The sequence below is a fragment of the Gallus gallus genome, chromosome 4 (genome assembly GCF_016699485.2).
Source record: "Gallus gallus isolate bGalGal1 chromosome 4, bGalGal1.mat.broiler.GRCg7b, whole genome shotgun sequence".
Lineage (NCBI taxonomy): Eukaryota > Metazoa > Chordata > Aves > Galliformes > Phasianidae > Gallus > Gallus gallus.
In genome coordinates this window covers 39,777,928-39,801,122 of record NC_052535.1, presented here as the reverse complement: position 1 = coordinate 39,801,122, position 23,195 = coordinate 39,777,928, and the positions used below count along the sequence as shown (strand labels likewise).

Here is a 23,195-nt window from a genome sequence, read left to right as displayed (position 1 = left end):
CATACATTGCACTGTTCCTTGCAAATTTGAGAGGAAGTAAATGGCCCAAAAGAATTAAACAAACAGTTTGTAGCTAGGTTCTCACAGGTTTCTTTCCTGGGAAAGGACCTAATGTGTTTTGGAGAGCTCGAAGATATTATGTCTTAGGCTATGCTGAATATGGATGGAAAAAAATTGTTTTAATCGTCAGGATTTTAGCATTGTACAAAGGAGATGGAGAGAAGTTAATTCAAGTTATCGGTGCCAGCACTATTATTATATTAAACTGAAATATAGCAGTGAGAGCTACTGCACTTTTCCAGTACAGCTATGCTATAGAGTACGATAAAATACAAATGATTAGATGATGGAAAAGCTCTCTTTTTCCCTTATTTTAAATTTAGGTCCTTAGTCATGAATGCTATCCGTGCAGGTTAATATCCTTTTTTTCTTTTTCTTCCAGAAATTACATAATAAAGCTGCTTCATTATCTGTTACAACTCCCCACCTGCAGGCAATAAAATACTTAAGAATAAAGTAGTCTGGCAGTCTTAAACCATGTAAAACTAAATCTGCTTTTAAATACTATTGGTAGTGCTTGCTGCTTCTAAAGCTCAGTGGAGGCCACAGAGTCAACTCTGTTTCAGTATTAAACCTGCTATTGTACTCATTTAGCATGAGCACAGAAAATTGAACTTTTCTTAGTGGTTGGATCTGTCAGTCCCATGCATGAGGTAAGCGCTGTGCTTCAGGATGAACATACTCAAGGAAGTTGTTTAACAATTGTGACAGTGAGGTGGCTTGAAGTTCCATGGGTAGGTCCAATAAAATAAATAAGAAAGGAGACAGTACCAAGTTAGCACCATATGTGTTAACACTGTTTTGGCTTTCAGGACTTATGCAGAAGTTATCTAAATGACATTGTCTCTGCTAGTTCTACTCATTTTTAGCTATGAAGGATCTCTGTTGGCTGCCTTCCCTGTAACTGAGAAAGGTCCCCACTGCCTTCACAGCTGAGTCTGCCTCTCAATGCAGCATTGAGGAGAAGGGATGGAAAGAGACTTGTCACAGCTCCCTCACTGGGAGTCTTTTACTTATAAAGTGAAGGGCCTCACTTTTCCCAGGACAGCCATTACAGAGGCTGCCAACTTTCTCAACCTGCTTCTTCCTACTGGCTCCAAAGACCCTTTCTTGTTGCTTTTACCATTCAGTCAGCTTTAGAGTTGCCTTGCTCTTTCCAATTAACCACATCAGTGGTGAGAAGACACTCTCTAGGTCGCTGACACAAGCTCAACGTGGCCCCTTAGGAAATGAGGGTAATACAGGAGCAACAGATTCACAGTACAACAGTCACTACAGTGATGCGGAATACCAATAACCAAAATCAAAACCATGACAGATAGTCTCTTCTGCTTCTTCAGGAAGTTCTGGCAGTCCTGTGTTGGTGGTGACTGTTGTGAAGCTCTCCAGGATCATTTCTTTGTCTTAAAGAATTTAGGTATGAAATCAGAAGTCCTGAAAAGTCTGGTATTTTGTCTGCATCAGCCGCAGCAAACTTGATTCTTCTAGAAGGAAGTGTAATTTGACTGTGGTACCTGCAAGGGATGTCAGAGAGATGACTAAATGCCTGGACAGTGAAATGTTCACTCCTTTGTGAAGAATGAAATCACAGCTATTGTAGTGTAGAGTGGTCTCTACCCCCTTAATCCTCATGCAAAGGCACGTACGGTAAATTTACAAGGACTGTGGCAATCCACACTGACTGGCACATCCTCTAAGAAGAGGACGTGTTCCAAGTACCAGACTGGATACCATTACACACCCTGTGTGCCCTGCTTTTTTTCAGAAAAAAAAAATAATTCTGGTATTCTGAAAAATAAATCCTCGCTAAGGAAGACCACATCAGCTCAGGCATGGCATAGGCCTCTGTCTGCTGGGAGTGGTCTCCTTATGCAGAGACAACTTCTCAGGACTGCAAGCCCCTGTGGATTAGATCTGTGGACATCTTAAGTGAGATCTGTGCTGAATATATGTGGCAGGATAAATTAGGTAATCGTTACTGCTTATTGGGTTTTATTATTGTTTTATTAAAGGACTAAACGTTTTGTTATGATATGCGAAATTGTTATGAAGTCCTAAAGCTTTATTTAAACTTGTCATGTCTTGTGATGTCTTTACAGTGCTTGCAAGATGTGGAAATGGGAAGCAGTCATTGCATATGCATGTTTTAAAAAATTTGTGCAGATGGACTCAAGTTTGACAGATGAAACATTCTAATGGATTTTAGATAGTATCTGTGTCTGAAGAAATACTGTTAAAAACTTCTCATCAGGATAACTCGTAGGGTAGAAATTTAAGGCTGCAAGTTTCTGTATCTGTAAGCTTGGAAAACAGGTTTTGTTCCTCTGCTTATTTGTATTGTTTTCTTCCATGAATACAGGGATGTCCCTCTGAAAGAGGAAGCTATGTATTTGGCCATATACTTGAGTACTTTTGTTCTGCTAATTCACCCAGTTAGAAGAGATGAGAATGGAAAGAGAGTGCAATGCGTGTGGGTGTTTCCTTTACATAAGTATTACTATTTGCTAGACAAAACAGAGTTGCTTCAGTTGTGACAGTGGCCTAAGAAAATAAATGCTTAAAAAATAGAAAATGCTATATTTCCCAACTGGTTGCACAGCTAACGTTTCATTTTAGTTGGCCCCTGCTCTTCTGTCCTTCTGTTTTGCAGAGACACCTGAATTCTAGAAGAACAATAGACACTGTACATTGAGATAGCAAATCATGGTATTGCCTAATGTGTTGTAAAGCGCCTAAACCAGTATACTACATGTTATTGTCGTATTTTCTTTTTCCATTTTTTTATTGTTTGGGGTAGACCATTTGCCTTTCAGTGATGCAAAAAAAAAGAATTGGTTTGTTGTTCATGTCATATCTTGACCCATTTTTTAAATTTTTTTTCCATAGGTCCTCCCATGCCATCCTCCTCATCTAGTCCATCAGTTACTGAACATTTACACTCCCCTCCTCCATCACCCAATCTCCATGACAACCAGAGGTGGTTATTAAGTAATAATGCCAGCCAGCCAGTTCAGGACTCTGATACAGATGAGGACTATACTGCCAGCTCATTTCTAGTACAGACCGGTACTGTTTCAGTGTCTGTCCCAGGTCATGGTAAGAAGAGGACGCTTTGTCCGTAGTTTGAATACCCTTTTATTTTCCATCCTCTTATAACATTGCCTAATGAAATTAAAATATCTAAATAATTTTATATTTTAAATTGATTTTACTTGAAATTTTGCAAATGATGTCTCTACTTCAAAAGTACTGTAGCATAAGCAAGAGTAGAAACTCAATGTATTGAAGATCATTTGAGTTATTTTAAAATGCAATACTTATATGAAGCAGTAGCTATTGATGATTTCTACGTAATGCAATTTGTTGCAAGAAACTAGGCTTTACTTATGTATTTTGAAGGGTATGATGAAGTTAGTTAAACTGTCATAAAGTTTAGTTTCAGAATAATGTAAAATGTGTCTTCTGTTACCTCATCAAGTTTAGAAGGTTCTAGTTGCTGCTTTGGTTTCCTCATGGGCAGGAGAAGAGGATTTATACGTTTCCGGATAGGGCGCTGCAGGTCAGGGAAACAGCTGTAGAGGAGGAAGAGAGCTGTGTGGTCAGAGAAGGGAATGGTGGCTCCATGCTTCCATGGCTCTCATCCTCCCAGCTAGTGTGAACAACCAATGAGAGGGAGATGAGTATGAAACACAAGTACTTGCTTATGTATGTCTTGCTGTAGGAAAACGAATCTAGACCTTTTTTCTATCTTTCTAAATGAAAAAAATATATATCCACATGGTTCCTTTTTTTTTTTTTTTAATTACTTGTATGATTTGAATAAGCTTTCTTGGGGTTGACAGACTGACTGGAAGACTGATTTGTTAATTCATGACCCTTCACCTTTAGATCAGCAAAGCCCGGAACAAGAATTTTTGGTTTTATGTCTTCTGGTTGCAATGAACCATCCCACATATAAGCCACTAGAGGGAGTTTGGAGAAACATTTTGCCTACAGATCACAAATTGATTTGTTGGACAGAATTATTTTGCAGAGCAAAACAGTCTTCCTAGCTTCAGATGCTACTTTACTGTTGTGTCTCAACTTATCTGCTAAGAGCAGATTGTGCACATGGATTTGACAGTTTTATTTATTCATTTTGGAAAGACATCATGCTCTAAAGGATGATTTGGGGTTGCTTTGGTGGGGGCTTAAGTTCTTGAAAAATGAGCAGGCTTATTTTTGCATTTTCAACTCATTCAGAGGACCTCTCAAAAGCATGGTAATACATAATGCAGGTTATGTTATGCAGAGCTCTCATTTCTTTTCTGTTGATGAATATGGTATTTGTTAGACAATATATGCATTATCCAAAAGGTAGACTGGTTTAGTTCAATAAGTCAATACATTTAGATTGCTGTCTTATACATCAACCCCCTCCTTTGCAAATGAAATATGCAATAGCAAGAGAAAGCTGCTAAAAATTTTGGATGTTTGGGATGAATTTCTTACATCTCCTAGCCTCTTAAAGTCATAGGAACAAGTAGTAAGTGTTCATCAGTCCTCTAGATTTTGGCACTTTGCTGTTTCTGAAACTTTTGGGAATTGCTTGCCAATGCAAGTTGGTCAACCTTGAGGAATGTTCTGCAGTCGTTAACATCCCAGCCAAAATAAGTTCAGCTAATCCCACAGCAAGTCAAACCTTGGTCCCTCAGCAGAACAAAACAAAGTTGTTTTTTTTGACAGGGCAGGAGTTAACATCATGGTGTACATTAGGAGAGTCATCTATGGTGAGACTGTGACTAGCAAGAAGGAGCAACCAGTATGCTCTATAAGTTCATTTTTCCCTTTCCCTCTCTCTTTCCTCTGTGCTTCCCTTTCTTCTCTGTCTGAAGATGTCTGTAATTCACCCCTTCCCTGTAGTATGTCCAGTGGAAGTGCTTGCAGTTGCTGCATTGTGCTGTCAAAGAATTAAATCAGTGATACATGTACGCTCATAATCTAGTAGTGCTGGCAGTCATATAATATGGTTAATGAATTTACTTTCCTCTCCCCAAGATCAGACTTGTTTTTAGAAGTGATTGAACTTGCTGAATGCAGTTACTCTATCAGTAATTGCCAAAATTCAAGTATTGCTGCTTTTTTTTTTTTTTCTGTTGGAAGATGAGAACACTGTAGATGGTTTGCTATGAGTCACTCAGCAGCAGGATCAGGGATTTCATTACTTGAGGAGTAGAGTGCTTTCATCCAGCATGTATGTAAATATTGCTTGGGAAATCTACTTGCTTTGTTCATGGTGGTTTCTTACGACTTAAACTGCTGACCTCTTAGATGGAAAAAATGATGTTCTTTGTGGAGGAGAAAGAAAAGACAATGTTTGGATTCAGTAATCAAGCTAATTGTTTCTATGCTACTCATAACTTGCTTCTACGTAGTGGTTTGCATAGTTGCATAGCTTTTTTACTAGTACGTAGATCTCTCCAGATCTGCACTAGAAAGCAAAGGTTGTTAGATTGTGGCCTTTGGTGCTCTCTTAGTGTTTTCTTCAGCTAAATTGCTAATACAGCATGAGTAAGACGTTCCTCTCAAAGAAGGATGTCATTTTTTCACCAATCTTCTCTTAATGCATCTACACACAAAGGAACCTTCCATTCTATGTGATTTTAATGGATAATACAATAACTCAAGTGTTATATTCTGGATAATTTTGTTAGATATTTATCTTAGCTAGGGGAAGCATTTTCAAAGCATTTAGGATAGAAAAGGTACCGACAGAAAATAATTCTATTACTGAACTGTGTTTTCAGTAATATTGACTTTTTGGGAATACAAGTTAAATTACTTTCTTTTCAGCCTATGCAAACATCTGTTTGTTTTCTTTTAGTCTGAGTTGATTTGGTGAATATAGCGACATCCTGAAAATTTAAGGGGTTTGATTGTGGTTAGAATTCGGTTAATCTACATGTTTGAGTTTCTTTTGTTGACCGACACAAATTAGTTTTTCTCTAAGAAATTAAGAAGAAGGGAAGTGAGAATTATTAAAATCCATTTTTTGGATGCTCACCACACAGGAAGTGGTCTTCATGGAAGGTACTACTGGTAGCTTTAGAAATTCATGTCAGACGAGGAGTGTTGTGCACAGTTTGCTAGGAAATGTTTTATTTCCCTTAAAGAGGTGCTTTAATAGGTGTTAAATTCAAGAGAAGATAAATTTGAAGACCATAAGGTATAAAAGCGTTCCTTTTTAGAGCTTTCAATTTCTTATATTTTTTGTTGTTCCTTTTCTTCACAATGCAGTTCAGTCTGACTCTACTGGTTTTGTCCTATCAGTCAGCCTATTAGTCTACTGATTTCAGAACAATTTTCTAGTTTTGTAAAAGCAATTTTTAGAACTCCTGAAAATTTCCGATTGCTCTTAGAATAGTGAACTGATTTATAAGAAACAGCAGTATCTGATTAGGTCTTCAAAGAAGAGGGCACAGTTGAAGAGGGAGAATGAACTAGGGGCTGGGAGAAGAGGGGATTCTGGAACGTGACTGAGTTGTGGAAAGGCTTTCTTTCTGTGATGGTCTGCTTATAAACAATATAAGTCACATGAAGTCTGTATTCGAGCATCTTAATAGGCTTCTTCATATTTTTTTTCTGCCAAAAATATAGATTAGTCAGAATTTGGAGGGGAATTTATTTAAATTAGTAGTAGTTTATCTTTCAACACGGACGTGCGGTACGATAGAAAATACAGTGCTAAGTTTTTAGGTTGAGTAGATACCATGAAGAAAAGAAAAAGTTAAATGTTAATGCTTTACTCTGACAATGGGGATGAAGAGTCTAAATTCAATTCAGACTGGGGATTTTTACCCCTAAATTGAAAACATTGTGGCAGAATCATCAAATGCAAAAAAAGAAAAGTTGTGTTTGTAGCAGCATTTGTACAGTGTATTTTGAACACTTTAGTTGTCCAAGGTTTTCATAACAACTTGTAGCGATCGTTCATGTGATGGGACGATTTGAAATAAACCTCAGTATAGTATAAAATGTTTTTTTGTTGTTGTTGTCCTTGATCAAGGATCTGCCTGGTGATGCATAACAAACAAGATTTTGCTCCAGCCACTAGGGAGTTGCAGATTGATAGACTTTTCAGTTCAAAACAGCTAATCTTTCCTGCAGGAAGGGAAGCTTAGATATGTAGAGCACAATTCTGAGTTCTAGTTTGTGTAAGAGAAATGTAATCTAAAAAGTCTGGGAGAACGATGATATACAAAAAAAATATATATATTCATATGTGGAGGTCTTAGTGTGCATTATCATAGAGTATTTGATGTCTGCAGTTATTGTATAGTTCTGGTAATCTGAGGACTTTTGTTCATGGCGACTCATTAGAATTTGGTGGGAGAGGCTATATAAATGTGTCTGTGATACCGAAATTGCTACTGTTTTTCTCATACCACAATATCAAAAATTCAAAATGAAAGTATTTAGCTTTTCTGCAAGCAGCTGAGAGAATGCAGGCCAAATGCTCGAGCATGGATGAGATAATGAAGGCATGCACAAAGCATAGATGTTGGGGTATTGGACTCGATCATCTCTTGAGGTCACTTTTAACCCTTGCAATTCTGTGCTTCTTTGATACGGATATTTTTAGTTTTGTTGTTTACACCTCAAATTTACCCTTCAACTATCATGTTTTATTTCTGTCAAGATATCTCAGTTAATATATGCCACTGTGACTAAGCTATCTGCAGTTTCTGTTTCTTCCCACTTCTGCCTTTTTCTTCTCACTAGAAACAGATGAAAATGAACAGTGAATGTGGGAATCTGTGTTAAAAGTTAGTGGTGGACTTAAGGCTGCTTTTCAAATCTTAGAGTTCTTGTAGGTTCTCCTGAGAGCACAGAAAGACCTCCTGTTTTACACTGAAAGCAAGGGACAATGTTGGTTCCCCTCTGTACCTGTGCTGGTTCACAAGAAGGTTGGAAATAACCTGTGAATGTTAACATCCACAGTAAATTAAGTTTTCTTAACATCTTAGAAGGACCTCATGGTCCCTGCACTTACTGGCAGTCTTGTTTTAGTGTCTGCAAAATACTATTTAGCTCTCATTCTATTCTTTCCTTGCTGTAGGTCTTCCACAAGGGTTGCCACATGTGATACTGAACTAAAACTCAGTGGCCAGGCTGTTGTCTGCCATGTAATAAAGAGCAATTTAGTTCTGATTACTGGAGAAGAAAAGGAGGGAGAAAAGTGCTGGGTGAGAAGGAGGCACAGATATAGTGGAGTAGGATCAAATGCTTAAAAGCTGTTTGGGCGTTTCTGGTGAGGTGTACATTTGCTGCTTTTTCCTTCCATCACTCTAAGAACTTGCAGTCTTTGTGAATTCTGTGGAAGCTCCTTTAGGTGCACAGGCCTCTTCTTTTCATTCTCATCTTAAGCATTGTTCATTGAATTATTCTTTTTTTTCTTATCTTGTAGTTCATGATAATTTTGTCATTGTTGTATCAGTACACATAATTTATCTTCAAGTCTGACACTGGTCCAAAGACATCTTGCTTGAAAAATGAATTCAGTCCCATTTGGTTTGAAGTAGTCTCTGTTAATAAATTAAGAATAATAGATCAAACTAGGAGTTGTGTTAAAGCACATCATGGGGATATGCTATAATCTTGGTTTTATTTAACATCATCATTAATTATATGGTTGAAGGAGTAAAAATGGCACTAATAAAATTTCCCAGTGATACTAAATAGTGAGAGTTCCGAGTACCAACTGGGGACAAAAAGTTAATAGGAAAGGACAAGGAAAGATCATTAATTGTATGGCCAGAAACTAATAAAATGACATTAGAACTGAAAATTTTAAACTGGCCAGAGATGTAGAATATTCCAGAGGGCAGAAGAGGAAAAATGGTCCTGGAGATTTTTAGTGATACTGAACAGCAAATCAGACATAGATTTGCAGCATGGTCTGACTAACAAATATATATTGAGCCAGGCATGCAAATGCATTGGAAAAAGAGGGAACTGTAGGCAATAGCAGCAGTGGAGTATAAATTCTGATTTGGGGCATCTTGCTTTTTTAAAATTACTGTCAATTTCTCTTATTCTGGTATTATTGCTGGCCAGTCTACTGTTCAGATAAATCAGAATGAAACCATTTAAGAGGGTAGAGATATTAATATATGGGAATAGGTAAGAGAACAAAACTTCTACTCATCACGTAGCCTAAAGGCTAATTAAGTGCTGATGGAAACCAGCAACTTGACATGGAAGGAAGCATTTTATATACCACACCGATGTGATTAAAAGCAATAGGATGAAAATAAGGAGAGGAAGGAATCAGCGAAGTGTCAGGAAAAACTATCTAACAGTGAACTGTATTAAGATGTCAAAGGCTACCCCTAGAGAAATGGCAGAAGCTCTGTCACCTGTAACATCAAATTAAAATAAATAAAAAGGTCAGAATCATGTGCCTGAGACTGCATTTGCCCGGGAAAAGGCAGACTCTGATAACCTCCTGGAGCTCTTCTAGTAATATCTGTGTGTCTCAAATCAGGCACACATGGCTTGGTAGCCTATAACGGAGACTATCACACTAAGCTGTAATAAGTCTGCTTCATTAGCAGCACACATGCATCGTCTGTTTACATTTGACAGAAAGCTGCCATTTGTCCTGTATTCCTGTACTACAAAACAGCTGCTTTCCCTTCCCACTTGCTGAAACATTTTATGTCCTGCAAAATGACAAAATAAGGCTGTCTCTTCTGAATGAAAGCTGACAAATGTCTTCTGGGCATGTACATGCTCATAAGAATACTTTGTAAGCAAACGTGTTTGATACCCAAAATGCTCGTGATGCTGAGTAGAGCTATTTGACAAGCTTTCAGTGTATATGGAGTAGGTTCATTCTATCAAAATAGATGCTGACTTTTTTTTCTGAGGCCAGAGACTGTTACACTGCAACTAGTGTGTAGTGATGCTTGCAGCGCTTCCTCAGTAGCTGCAGAAGCATTTAATCTCTTACATTCAAAAATCAGATAGTGCAGGGAGGCCAATATCCTTTAGGTAAAGATCGACAAATTTATCTGTTCCATATGCTCAGGGCAAATATAGCTGTTTTAAAAACTTAAAAAAAAAAAAAGTCATGACTGCTTGCCAATTTATTTTTGATCCCTTTTTGATATTTGATTTCAGTCTCATGAATCCATCTTTTTATCCTTTGGTTTTTAAGCCAAACTTCTGTCGACATTGTTCCCTTAATGTACAAAAATGTACATTTGTTCGGTTTAATTAAGCATTCATTCTGCTTGCCAAGAGCAAATTAAAGTTCCCCAATCTCACCCTCACTCCTCCAAAATCAAATTTTGCAAAGTGGTGGGCAATTAGATATCATATCTGATTGTTGTAAGTCATGTGCTTCTCTTAAAGATTTTTGTAGTTTTCGATCTCTGTTACTTAGTAGAAGAGCTGAGACCAATTATTTCTCCTCAGATTTTGGCCTTTGTAGCCTTCAAAGAACAGTCTCCCCCACACCTCCTGTATCATTAGCTGCAAAATATCTTTCTAATGATGACTTCGGCCTCTTCACCAATCAAAGGATTCCGATTGACGAATCATCTGTCTTACACTCAAAGGCATGCCAGATGGGACAACCTGCCAACTGTGCATCGTACTGCGGATACGATCTGATACAGAGATATCTCCCCTCCTCCTCCCTCCCCCATCATAAATCATGTTACAAAAAATCATGCAGGAAAATCTGTGAAGAGAAATTCATTCTGAAACACAGTATAATATCAATACAGAATATAATCTTAATGAGTTTGGAGGGGGGGAGGCTGTTTCCAAATGTCAGATAGCTTAAACTGAGCAAACTTGCACCTGGGAGTATGTATGAATGAGAGAGTAAACAATGCATTCCTTCCCTTCTTGCTAATGCTTGCACACAGATTGTTTCCTTTGACTATCTTGATTACAGGCATTCCTAATTGCAAAATAAGGAGATTGAATTTAAATTTACTTGCAGTTTGCTAATGGGAGAGCCCTGAAGTCACAGGCAGTGACTGTGAGGGGTGAGGATGGATTGTTCTTGTGGGGAAAAGTGGGCTCTAACAAATTTATAGGAGAAGTTACTTTATAATACAGGAGGTAAAAGGTGAAAGAAGCAGTTGCAAAGGAAGTTTTATTTTCGTAATAAATTACAAAGCTGAGGAGTTGACCCAGCTGCTGAGGCTGACTAGCAGCCCCTGTGAGTTACCTAGAGGGTTGAGCAGCACGCAGCTGTGTGGCAAATAGCCTGGGTGTGGTCCGTATTGGATGTAGACAACTTGCATTACCACATTAAATTCCAACTTAGGATTTTTCATGGTAGTATTTCAGGGAACGATCTAACATTTTACCTTAGTGCTGCACTACAGAAAGTATGAAGAAAACCAGGCGTCTCATTTAGGAAAACATTGCAAATCTTGCACGTGCTCCCATTTGTTTGCAATTGAGTGGCAACTTCGTGAACTTATGGTTGTACAAAGAGCACTTAGCAGCTCTGCTCCTCACTGAGCCTGGATAACTTTCAGAATTCAGAAGCTCTCCCAGAAACCTGCAGTGAGTTTAATTTATGAAAAATCTCCGAACTTTCTTTTGTGAAAGGAGGGTAGGGAAGTGGTTTTGTCTTCTGATTTCTTAGGCCATTTCTGTTTGGAGTGATGGTGGTGGTTTTTTTTCCATTCTTTTTTCCCCGATATGTGAAAACATTGTCACTCATTTAATTCTTTGTTCTTTTTAGCTGGATTAAAATTTGTTCGTGTAATCATAGTTATTGACTGTCAGGAGCTGGTGTTTTGAGAGCGCCAAATGGTTACCAGCTTGGTATAACGTGTAACTTTGGTGAGGACATCATGTACTATCAGTCCTACGGATTGTGGAAAACCCTTCAGTTGGAATGGAGTCTTTTGTTACCATTGAAGAAAAAGAGCTGTGAAAACATGTCAAGTACCTAATTTATTCCTTAGTTCTGATGAATGCTGATTCCTGACTGTTTCTGAGGAATGCCAGGTTGCTTTTCAAGTCAATGGGAGTTGTCTGGGAGCATGAAGTATTACAGGAGCCAAATGATTGTAATGCAACTGAAGCACGTGTTTTATTCTACAGTGTTGTGGATGTCCCCATAGCAAAAAAGAAAATGGGAAGAAAAGAAAAGCATTTGATAAAAATTAAAAAAAAAAGTCTCCTTGTAGGACTTTAACTTCCATTTGAACTCTCTTCCAGCTGTCTCTAAGGAGGAGGATGATGTTTGGGCACTTTGAACATGCTGCTCATTGGAAATGAGCAGGACTTTGACAAATTCTATTGGCAGATACTTGACACTGTCCTTCATAGGAGAAATACTGAGGGTTTTACATGAGTCAGTAAGCAAACAATAAATAAATAGGTAATTGTGAAATCTTAACAGAGCTTATCTCCAAGTTGCTTTGAAAAGTATAAGGCTAAAGCCCTGAATATCCTCTATCTTTTTATGTGTTATCAATGATTTTAAAAGCTTCAGGACTGTCCTTAAAGAATAATTCCTCTGCTCTTATACTTCCCATAGAAAAGGCTTCTCCATTTAGTATCTTTCTGTATCTGGACATAGCATTGACATGAATTTCTTTGTCACTAACCCATTAGGAGTACGCAGAAGTAGTAACCCTTCTTTTTAAGGATGTAGAGATCTGACTATAAGGCACATCAGCCTTCCTTTCTCATCTAAGGCCAAGGATTCCTATTGTCAGATGCAGTGGGCATGAAAGCAGCAATTTTACAGCACAAAAACTCCAATAACATTTACTGCGGTTGGCTGAGATTGCAATGCACACAGGCACTGCTCAGTCTTGGTTGCTTAAGCACCAGCTTCCCCTGGCTTTTTGCCAGCTTGTGCATTCCAAAGAGACAAGTCCTTTAAGTGGAAAGAGTTTTTCTTGTAACTTGCTGTGGGGTAAACAGACCATTCAGGCATAGTTTATTGCATTACATACTTGACTATGCATAGTGGAATGTAGCAAAGTAATTGGTAGAATTTTTTAATCATTAGAATTCATAGGTATGAGATACATTCTGTGAGCCAGGGGAAAAAAAAATAGACAAGGATGTTTCTTTCTGCTAAGCTGTTGATCATTTAGTACAAAGGACTAAATGCATTCTCTTGGGGAATACTGTATGTTTACACTGGTGTCCCTTCCCCTACTGCAGTTAGAGAAAACTGAATTAATTTGCCTCTTCATTGCTATTCTTCTCTAGCATATAAATCCTCTAAGAGTTAGTAGCATCATACTGAGTGAAGAGTTCTGTGTATGTATTAGGACAACTTGATGTAGTAAAAAAATTTCCATTCATAAATTCTGCAAGTGCAGAGTAATTGCAAATAAAAAGGGAGAGATGATTACAGTGAATCCTACCATCAGTCTTAACTCATCTTTGCATTGATATATAGTCTGTTTGCAGTAATAAGCAATAAACTCACCCCATTGTTGCCATGATCCTGGAAACTGCACGTGAAATATTCTGTAAGATATTATTTCGCACACTTTTCTTAAAGCTTTAATTTAACAGTACAGTACCCCCGCAAACAACATAAAATGGAATATACTTCCACAAAACCATATGGTACGATAGCTGAATATTCAGAAGGCTGGCTTGGCAATCTCTGAGTGAAAGTGTCAGCTGCTGTCTGTCATTTGATTCTCGAAGTTAAATCAGAAAGTTTCAAAGAATGCTTAAGCTTTCCCTTGGTTTTGTTTCTCATAATTGGTGTAAGGGGATGTGTTTTGGTCATTCTTAATTCCAAAAACTAGGGGGATTTTGGTTGCATGCACCTTTCTCCTAAGTATAGTATCCTGCACCAGCATCAGTGGTAATCTTGAGTTTCTGGGTAACTTTGTGGAGGGTTGCTGTCTACTGAGTGGGGGGGGAAAGCAAGAACAGGGCTGACTTTGTACCTCTCTCCCTCTGCATGCTTGTACTGGAGGCAAGTGAAAGCACTGGAAAGCAAGTGAAGCACTTCTAATGAATAGTGCTTTTGATTCTCTGAATCTGCACAGTAACTCCATTGGGTTTTTACAGCTGGACACTTGCTGTAATTGCTGCTGGGATGAGATGTGCAACATAGAGTTTTGGAGCTAAGTACTTAACTTGGTTTCATTGGCCAAACTATATAGAAAACTATATAGCAATGTAGAAGCTATAGACTTGATGAAATTCACACTTGTGTAGCTTAACTTCCTTCAGCTGTTTCTGATGTAGCCACTCTAGATGGAGGTGATAAAAAAAAAAAAAAAGAAAGAAAAGCTGAAAAGCAGCTTCTTAAAGCAATGAAAGCAATGGTGTATTGGTTTAAAAAAAAAAAAAAAAAAAGTTGTGGTTATAAGCTCCACTGTAGGTGTCCGAAGACCTGGATTTTCATTAATTCATTAACTTAATCGTTATTTTCTACTGGTACTAAGAAATAAACTTCACCATTTTAATCTTCTTGACATTCAAAGGTAAAATAATGCCCACACAAAAAGGATTCACCGGTGGAAGAAATAGCTGGTTCCCTTTTAGCTTCAATTTCCAAGTCCTTTATGTATCTCTGGAAACGTGTCTTTTTAGCATGTTTACCCGGGTAATTCAAAGATAATCTTGTGATGCATTTTTTCAGGAGATGAAAATGCAGAGTTGTTACTTATGCCCTACAATGTGTAGTTCTTAAAATTTGCTGCAGTGTTCTTGTTCAGATGCCCTTCCTGGTCTATTTCCTTAAGGCCTTAAAGCAGTGGTTTGTAATATGGTATATTTTTGTTTTTGTTTACAGTTCTGTATGAGTAACTCAAAATAATTGTCATCAGAATGCTCCAGGGCATCACGTAGGAATCTCTTCCTCACTCAAGTCGCATTATCTCTTACTCGAATCAAGTCTTCTATTTGAAAGTGTGTATTGTCTCCAGTAATTGTAGTAAATTCTGGCTATTGTGCACCTAAACCAGCAAAGCCAGAGGCAGGCAGGGAGGGAGGATTGGTTAGATATTTTTAAAACTCATTTCTAGCTTCCAAAAAGTCCTCTATAGTAATCTGCTCTGTGAGCCCTCTGGGCTGGGAGGCCCTGTGGGACATTCCTGGGCAGGGCTGTATTCAGCCAGTGTACTGGTTTTGCTGGGAGCCTCAAAGGAAAATTCTTCCCTCCTCTCTGCAGCTATTTATGTTGTTTGCCAGATGTGAAAATGGCTAGTGCTGAAGAGGGAGACCAGCAGAATACCATCCAAGTAAAACAGCATAGCCTACCCAAGTCATCTAGGTGCTTTATCGCTAGTAATACTCAGATCAAAATTGGTGTTAATGGAATGTATCTTTGGATGTGATCATAACTTGTGGAGGCCGCTTTGGTTCGTTACCTTATTTATTTTGTATGCGCATGACCACAACAGGTCAGGGTCTTTTTCCCACTTGTGCGTGGAAAGTTCCTTAAAGAAAGAGAGTTAAAATGCAAGCTAGTGAAGAGTGAAACACTTTAAACCTCAGTGCCTTAATTCCATGTCTCTAGGATTAAGGAACCCTGTTCTACTAGCTGTGTGCTGAGCAAGTTGGGGAAGCTAATGTATATCCTATGTGCTATAGGAACATTGTTTTTCTCATATGGTCTTCTGCACCAGATTTAATCTGTTCTGTCGTATGTTAAAGAAACAGCCAGTGACTATGAATTTTGCACCTGCAGTTTTAAATAAGAACATATTTACATGTGTGTTTCAGAAGGGTTATGGAGATGATGCTGCTTCCACTACAAGTTCAATAAATACATAGACGGGAGCAAAATGAACAGAGTGATTACAAGATGGCTTATTTTTAGCTTTTTTTGTGTATGGTTATTACTGTAGTGTTTTTTCTCTTATACTGACCAGAAATTGTAAAATCATGTGAATAATAAGTGGGCTATAATCAGTGCACTAACCTTTTTATCATAGTGATTCTTGACTCTCACTTCACACAAGTGCAAATAATTCTGCTGGGATTTGTGCCTTTGAGTTGTAATTACCATATGCTTATGTTCCTGTCACTGTATTCCCATGATTACAGCAGATCTTAAAACATACTTACAGAAGCATGAGAAGGAGTATATTCTCATTGATACAGACTTGAACAATTGGATGGCATCTGCAGAAGGCCTTTGGGAAAAACTCATAAGAGTTATGAAATGCAGGAACTTCAAGATGTGATGCTTTTTCACTGCCTCATCAATACCTCTCTGCTTCTGTTTGGTACCTTGGGAGAGACGTTGAGTAGCAAAGGGAAAAGAAGTATTGCAAGTCCAGTTTTTCCTCTAGTCAAAAGCACACTTGCTGCTGAGATAAATATCAGACAGCTGCTTTGCCATCATTTTTGCCTCCAAGAGCAAAGCTTTGCTGCTGCTTTGTAGGTTAATAATCCTAGAGTTTTGTGCTGCTTGCACTGCTCTATGTGAACCTCTGGAGGGAAGGAAGTTGCCTTTTGCCTATCTGTCTGTTAGCAGTGACTATGAGATGTGAGGGAAGCCAAGTGGTGATGCATCAAAGCCTCTAATTTTGAATCCACAGAAGGCACTAGAAAATTAGATCCCTTTTTCTTGGTATATTCATTGTTTACCATAGCATGAATGATGGTTTCCACTGCTCGTTTCCTGCTGTTGAGTGTCAGCAGGCATCGTAAGCATGGCTCCCCAGTGGGAAAAATAAATGAATGAATAATGGAGACTGCTCATCCACCACCCCGTATCAATTTCTGGTGTTGTCAGATGTTTACATCTTTTATGGGGAGACAGGCATGAATCCCCTTTTCCACCAGCAGTGAATACAGCTGGTCAGAGATGGTTTCCTCTGATACTGCCCCTCATATTGAAATAGCATAAGCAAGGGGGTGTTCCCTCCAGACTGTGTCTGGTGTTAACTCCTTGTAGCTGCTGAGGTTGAACAGGGAACAGGTATGCACATGTAGATGAGAAAGCAGAGATGTCCTGACTCCAGTGGTCCAGCTCCATCCCTCATAGTTCCTCTTATTAACTCTCTTGAGCGGTTCCTGAGCACTGAGGCAGGTGTGTGATACAACAGATGCAAACAGATGTGAGCTTTTGCTCCCAGAAGTGATCAGGATGTATGGATGAGATTTTTTTTTTTTTGTGCTTTCCTTCCACCTCTTTGGAATTTTTTTTTTTTATCTTGTACTGTCTTAAGTTCTTCTCACCCTTTAAGTGTGCTCCTTTAATTTACTCCTCTCTTTTTGTCCCATCTCCTTTGAAGGTTTCTTTTTCTCCCTCCCTCCCTCCCTCCCTCTTTCTCCTTTCTCTTTTACTCTCTTTTTGCTTTCAGTGGGCTCTTTTCATATCATTCTCTCCTTGCTCAGGCTTCCTGCTTCCCCCTCCTCGTTCCCTTTGTTGTTTTCTCTGTGGGACAGGTATATCTCATGAAAAGGTGTTTTGTTCAGAATGTATCTGCCTCGGGGCAGCTATTTAATGAAAAAAATCGGCTTTCCATCCCATGTTCCTATCCCTCTGAAGCCCTATGCAATAAGTGCCAACAGTTTTGCATAATTAAAATAGCTGTGTCGTATTTCTTTTTTAATATTAGTGTCTTCCCATTAAAGAAATAGGATGCTGTGCAATGTATGTGTTTTTCTGACACAAACAAACTGAAAATATTTCTAATCCCTATTACAGTTCTCAGAATTTTCTTTAACCCTTCTGTTCTATGTGCATTCCAGCCATCTGCAGAAGGGTCAGCAAAACACAAGCAGGATCACTTACAAGAAGTCTAGCTCCTTTATAATTGGGAATGAAAACTAACATCCTGTCTGCTTCTGATCCCACTTACACTCTTGTGGCAGGGAAGCTGTTAGAAGGGATGAAAAATGATCAAAAAGAAAAGCAGCTGACTTTTCTCTTGGTGGCTGCTGTGATTACTGGGGGAGTTTGCAGTTGCAGAGAGGGCAATGAGAGATAAAGATAAGGAAAAGTATCAATCTCAGGTGGTTTTAACAGTGCAAAATAGTCTTAACCTTTGGGGTGTTGGGGTTCTTGTCCTGCCCCAGGGAACTCAGGTATTCCTGGGTGCCTTCATATCCTTACAAGAGGATTAAAAGCAGAAATGAAGGAGATGTTGGTACTGGTAATAGCACTAATTTCCAGAAATGTGGCCACTTTTGCTGTAAAGAGCAGCTGATTTCAGACTTCTCAGTGAGATGCTCCCACTTAACCTTAAATGCCACAGTCTTTTCATGTGCGAGTTTGATATCGAGTGGCTCTTTATGCTCACTGTGCGGAAGTTAACATTGCATTTTTTGCTATTCCCCAACCATTTTTTCTATCTCTTTTATTTCTAGTTTATACAGTTTTGTATTCCTGCTCATAATGTATAGTATTGTGCATATGGGTAACTTTTAAAAAGCTGATCGTAATGATTGCTACAGAAATAAATATTTTAGAAATAAAGACCTTACCTGTTTTCCCCCATAATCTTGTAGTATTGTTAGGTCATATATTGAAAGTAAGGTTTTTATCAGACAAAAGTCAACTTTGTAATCACAGATTTCTCTAAAGAAATTAATGACGTAATGGGATTATTGAAAGTATCATGAGGATCTGTGTTCTCTGTAGTGTTTCATGTTTAGGTAGTCTTAGTAGGTAACGATCCCAGCAATCCAGCTTATCTAGATCCCTCTGCAGGGCCTCCCTACCCTCAGGCAGATCAACACTACTTCCCAACGTGGTGTCATCTGTAAACTTACTCAGGGTACGCTCAATCCCTTCATCTTGGTCATCAATAAAGATATTAAACGGGATGGGTCCTGGCACTGACCCCTGGAGGACGCCACTTGAAACGGGTTGCCAGCTGTACTTAACTCCATTGACCACCACCTGTTGGGCACAGCCCTTCAGCCAGTTCCTTACCCAACAAAGGGTAAAACTGTTCAGGCCATGGGCAGCCAGTCTGGTCACCCAGTCATAGAAGGAGATGTGATTGGTCAAGCACAACCTGCCTTTCATGAACCTGTGCTGGCTGGGCCTGATCCCCTGGATGCCACACATGTGCCATGTGATCTCTCCCAGGATGATTTGTTCCATGACCTTCCCTGGCACAGAAGTCAGGCTGATGGGCCTGTAGTTCCCTGGATCCTCCTTATGGCCCTTCTTGTAGATGGGAGTTACATTGGCAAGCCTCCAATCCTCTGGAACCTCTCCTGACATCCAGGAGCACTGGTAGATAGCTGAGAGTGGCTCAGCAATCACCCCCGCCAACTCCCTCAACATCCTAGATGGGACCTAGCATCCGGTCCCATGGACTTGTGACAGTCCAGATGGAGGAGGAGCTCCTTAACCGTCTCCACCTGAATCTCCGGGGGGATATTCCGCATATCAGCCTAGACTTCCACATCAGGGCACAAAGTGCCCTGAGGATAACTGGTCTGACTATTAAAGGTAGATGTAAAGAAGGTGTTGAGGACCTCAGCTTTCTCCTTGTCTTCCGTGGTCACATTCTCCACTGCATCAATTAAAGGACAGAAATTATCCTTGGTTCTTCTCTTGCCATTGATACATTTGTAAAAGGATTTCTTATTCTCCTTTACTGCAGTGGCCAATCTGAGTTCAAGTTGAGCTTTTGTCTTCCAGACTTCCTCCTTGCATACCGTAGCAACTTCCTTGTAATCTCCCCTAGTAGCCTGTTCCTTCTTCCAGAGGACATAGACTCTTTTTCTTCCTGAGTCTCAAAAGTAGTTCCCAGCTCATCCACACTGGTCTTCTTCCCCTACGGCTTGCCTTACGGTATTCAGGGACAGCCTGTTTTTGCGCCTTTAAGATTTCCATCTTGAGGAGTGTCCAGGCTTCCTAGACCCCTTTACCAGTAAGGAGTGACTCCTGAGGGACCCGTGCTACAAGTGTCCTGAACAGGTCAAAGTCTGCCCTCTGGAAATTCAAGATGGCAGTTTTGCTAGTCACCCTTCTGACATCTCCAAGAATAGAGAATTCTACAATTTCATGGTCGCTCTGCCCTAGACAGTCCCCAACCTTCACATCACCTAATAGTCCTTCTGTGTTAGTGAAGAGCAGGTCTAGCAGGGCACCACCCCTGGTAGGCTCTCGTACCAGCTGCGTAAGGAAGCTGTCTTGCACACGCTCTAGAAACCTCTTGGACTGCTTTGAGCTATAGTATATTTCCAACACGTATCAGGGAAGTTGAAATCCCCCATGAGAACGAGTGCAGGTGATTGCGCAACTTCCGCAAGCTGCTTATAGAACGTTTCATTCATCTCCTCATCCTGATTCGGAGGTCTATAACAGACCTCCACTAAGATGTCTCCCCGGCAAGCCTTCCCCCAATCCTCACCCACAGACACTCCACTTTATCATTCGCAACCCCAAGCTCTTCAACATCAGAACAGTCTTTAATATAAGCCACCACCCTTCCCTCCTCGTCTATCCCTTCTGAAGAGCTTGTAGCCATAATGATAGCCTGAATGACAAATTGATGGACTATGGATAAAAAGAGGTTAGATGTGCTGGGAAAAAGAGTCAGCATTTTGGCTTGTGTGTGGAAACTTTGCCTAAAGCTATTGTAAATGCCCAGCACTGCCCTGGTGGCACCCATGTTGAGTGCAGGTGGGATCCTGTCTGAGAGTCCTTGGGGAGGGAAAGAACTGCATTTCTCCTGAGAGGAGTTTCACACCATCTGAGCACAAATCCAGCAGCCTGCAAAGCAGCCCTCTGTGTGCTCGTTTTCCCTTGGTGCTGTGGTTTCCAAAGGCTGTAAGTGCTCAGAGGGAATGAGCTGGCACCTTAATGCAGAGCAGATGAGCGTCTGCAGCATTCTGGGAGACTTCCGATTCCAGGAGCTCTTCCAATTGCTCTAGTAGTGTGGTTTGGACCGCTCTAATTTGAAGGAAAGAAAATTTAACACTACAATTATGTAATAATCTGGAATGTGGTCAGGAAAAAAAAAAAGTTCTTTGAAGCAAATCATGAAAACAAGGTAGCTGCTGCTTTTATGTCCTAGGACAGAAGTTCCTCTTGGGTGCCTTTGTCCTTCCTGTGTTGTCAGCCTTTTTTCTTGTTCTTTTGGGTTTTTTTTTGTTATCCTTTACTATTCTTTCTTCAGTGTTTTTTAATCCTCTTGTACGCTAGTAGAAGCGTTTTTGGCATGTCTCAGTGGTTGTCTCTACACATTTGACATTGTGCTTTCTTTTTTCCTTACCCAGATGTTTCCATCTTCAAGGTATATCATTGCCTAGAGGGTATTATTTCTTAAGAAACAAAACAAAAGGTCTGGACAAATATTTAAGTTACTTTTCTTAAAGGATAAGGAGCTTAATAACCATTCCATAAAAACAATTTTTTCATCTGATGTTATAATTTAGAAACAAGTAATTTTGCTTGTGATTTTACTATCTGTTGAGAAATTTGATTGAAGAATTCCTAAATAATTCATCACATCATTATTACATGTAGCTGCAATAATACCCTGTGTAACAGAATGAGGGAAACCTAGGGTGTATTAAAACTTACTCTGTTTTCTTTTTTAAAAATGTTTGTTTGCAACTTCTACATCTAGGTTTATAACCCTTCCAATCAGTGTACACCTTTAATTTTTTAATTATAGGAAATATATTTCATTGGTTTCATATTCGTTGTCTAGAACTAAGATACATCCACTCTGTAGAGGAAACTACCTTGTAAAAGTAGCACCTTATGAGGAAGTAATTTTCATTCATTAATACAACACTGATTAATGAGACCAATATAATTTTGTATTTCTTAAGTAATGAATTATTTTTACAAAACTGTTCCTATTTTATTGGCTCTTTATTTTCTATTGCATTTCTTTTCAGATTTATGGAAAGCGCTAGTAATTATCGTATCCTTCATTTGATGTAATGAATATATTTTACTTGATAGTGCTATGCGTTCAGCGTTACATTTTTCCTTTTGCAGCTCAAGACCAGTTTCCTATTTGCACTTATACACACCATTCGGTTGTTCAGGTTTTGGTTTAGTTCTAGGCATTTTGAGGTCTTTTTCAAGTTGCTATGGGTTTTGCATTTATACATTAGGTATGTACAATGCAGGTCTAGATTGCAATTCAACAAGTTACAAGACTAAAACAAGCTCTCCGTTAGCAACTCTTGAACTCTTGTGATTCTCAACATCACAATTTATCATAGCACCTCATATCTGCAATTGAACTTCAATAGTTTGTAGGTTCATAACTAGTAGTTCTTAGTACAGAAGCAAAACGTTCGTAGGAATTTTTTCCCAACTGTTCGTTGAAAGTTCTTTAGTGTCTTTGCCCTGCTAGAAGAGAGAGCAGAAGAAGTATACTTCTCTGCCTGGGGCTTTTTTAGTTACATGCTACAGAGATGGAAACTGCTTACAAACTTAAGTTTCTCATTTACACCAAGCGCTCTGGTGTTTTGTCTGAACCTTGTGATTTTAAAGCATCATTACACGAGTCCTTTTCTGGTTACAAGTAATAAACATGCCACATCCTTAAAAGACAAAGTGTGAGACGTAGCTATAATTGCTCAGTTTTGGTGCCAAGAAAAAGCGGTTTGAGGAAAGCTTAGCACCCTTATCCCTTAGGGAGTTGTAAATTATCACAGGCAGCTCTAGACCCAAGCAGCTTCTCACTTAAGTACTAGTAAACAGCAAGGACATGTCACAAGCATAGCAGATATTCATCAAGTGATATTAAAATGTACTACTACTCACTTAGGGTTACTTTTTGTACTTTTATTGATAGTAGTTCTGTATACATAAGCACAAATAGCTATAGTATAAACAATATTCCGAGAGCTGTAACAGTGCTGCAGATACAAAGATGACCTGAGTTCCTTTACTCTGTAAGAGTAGATGCCTTTCCTAGCACTGTGTGCTCCTCCTATTTCACTACATTCTTATGTAAGGGCAAAAAAAAAAGGAAAAAGAAACACATTGGTCAGGAGGGACCTTCTTACAGTCATGGCAGTGAGACTGGAACCAGTAGCTTTCTTCCAAATTTTTTCCTGTAATGTACTGTCCAAATAAGTCTTTTATTTGCTCTATAATGATCTTGGCATGTTTGTGTGTGTTTCCCATTTTCCAACAAAAATAATGAATAAGTTCAGTATTGATATAGCGGCTGGGATAAGCACAATTCGTA

The 23,195-nt window shown here is 39.1% G+C and overlaps 1 protein-coding gene across 21 annotated transcripts in view; it reads left to right on the top strand.

Moving 5' to 3' along the window:
* Positions 1-23,195, top strand: part of TENM3 (teneurin transmembrane protein 3) — a 1,287,844-nt gene that overhangs the window by 1,113,766 nt on the left and 150,883 nt on the right. For 15 of the 21 annotated variants that reach the window (XM_046940097.1, XM_046940098.1, XM_046940100.1 and 12 more), the window contains one exon: positions 2,947-3,156. The exons of 5 other annotated variants lie outside the window; for them this stretch is intronic. In XM_046940097.1, coding sequence (XP_046796053.1) covers positions 2,947-3,156 — 210 coding nt within the window. Of the gene's footprint in view, positions 1-2,946; positions 3,157-23,195 lie in introns of those variants that run through there. One more of the 21 variants, XM_046940113.1, reaches the window with a different exon arrangement.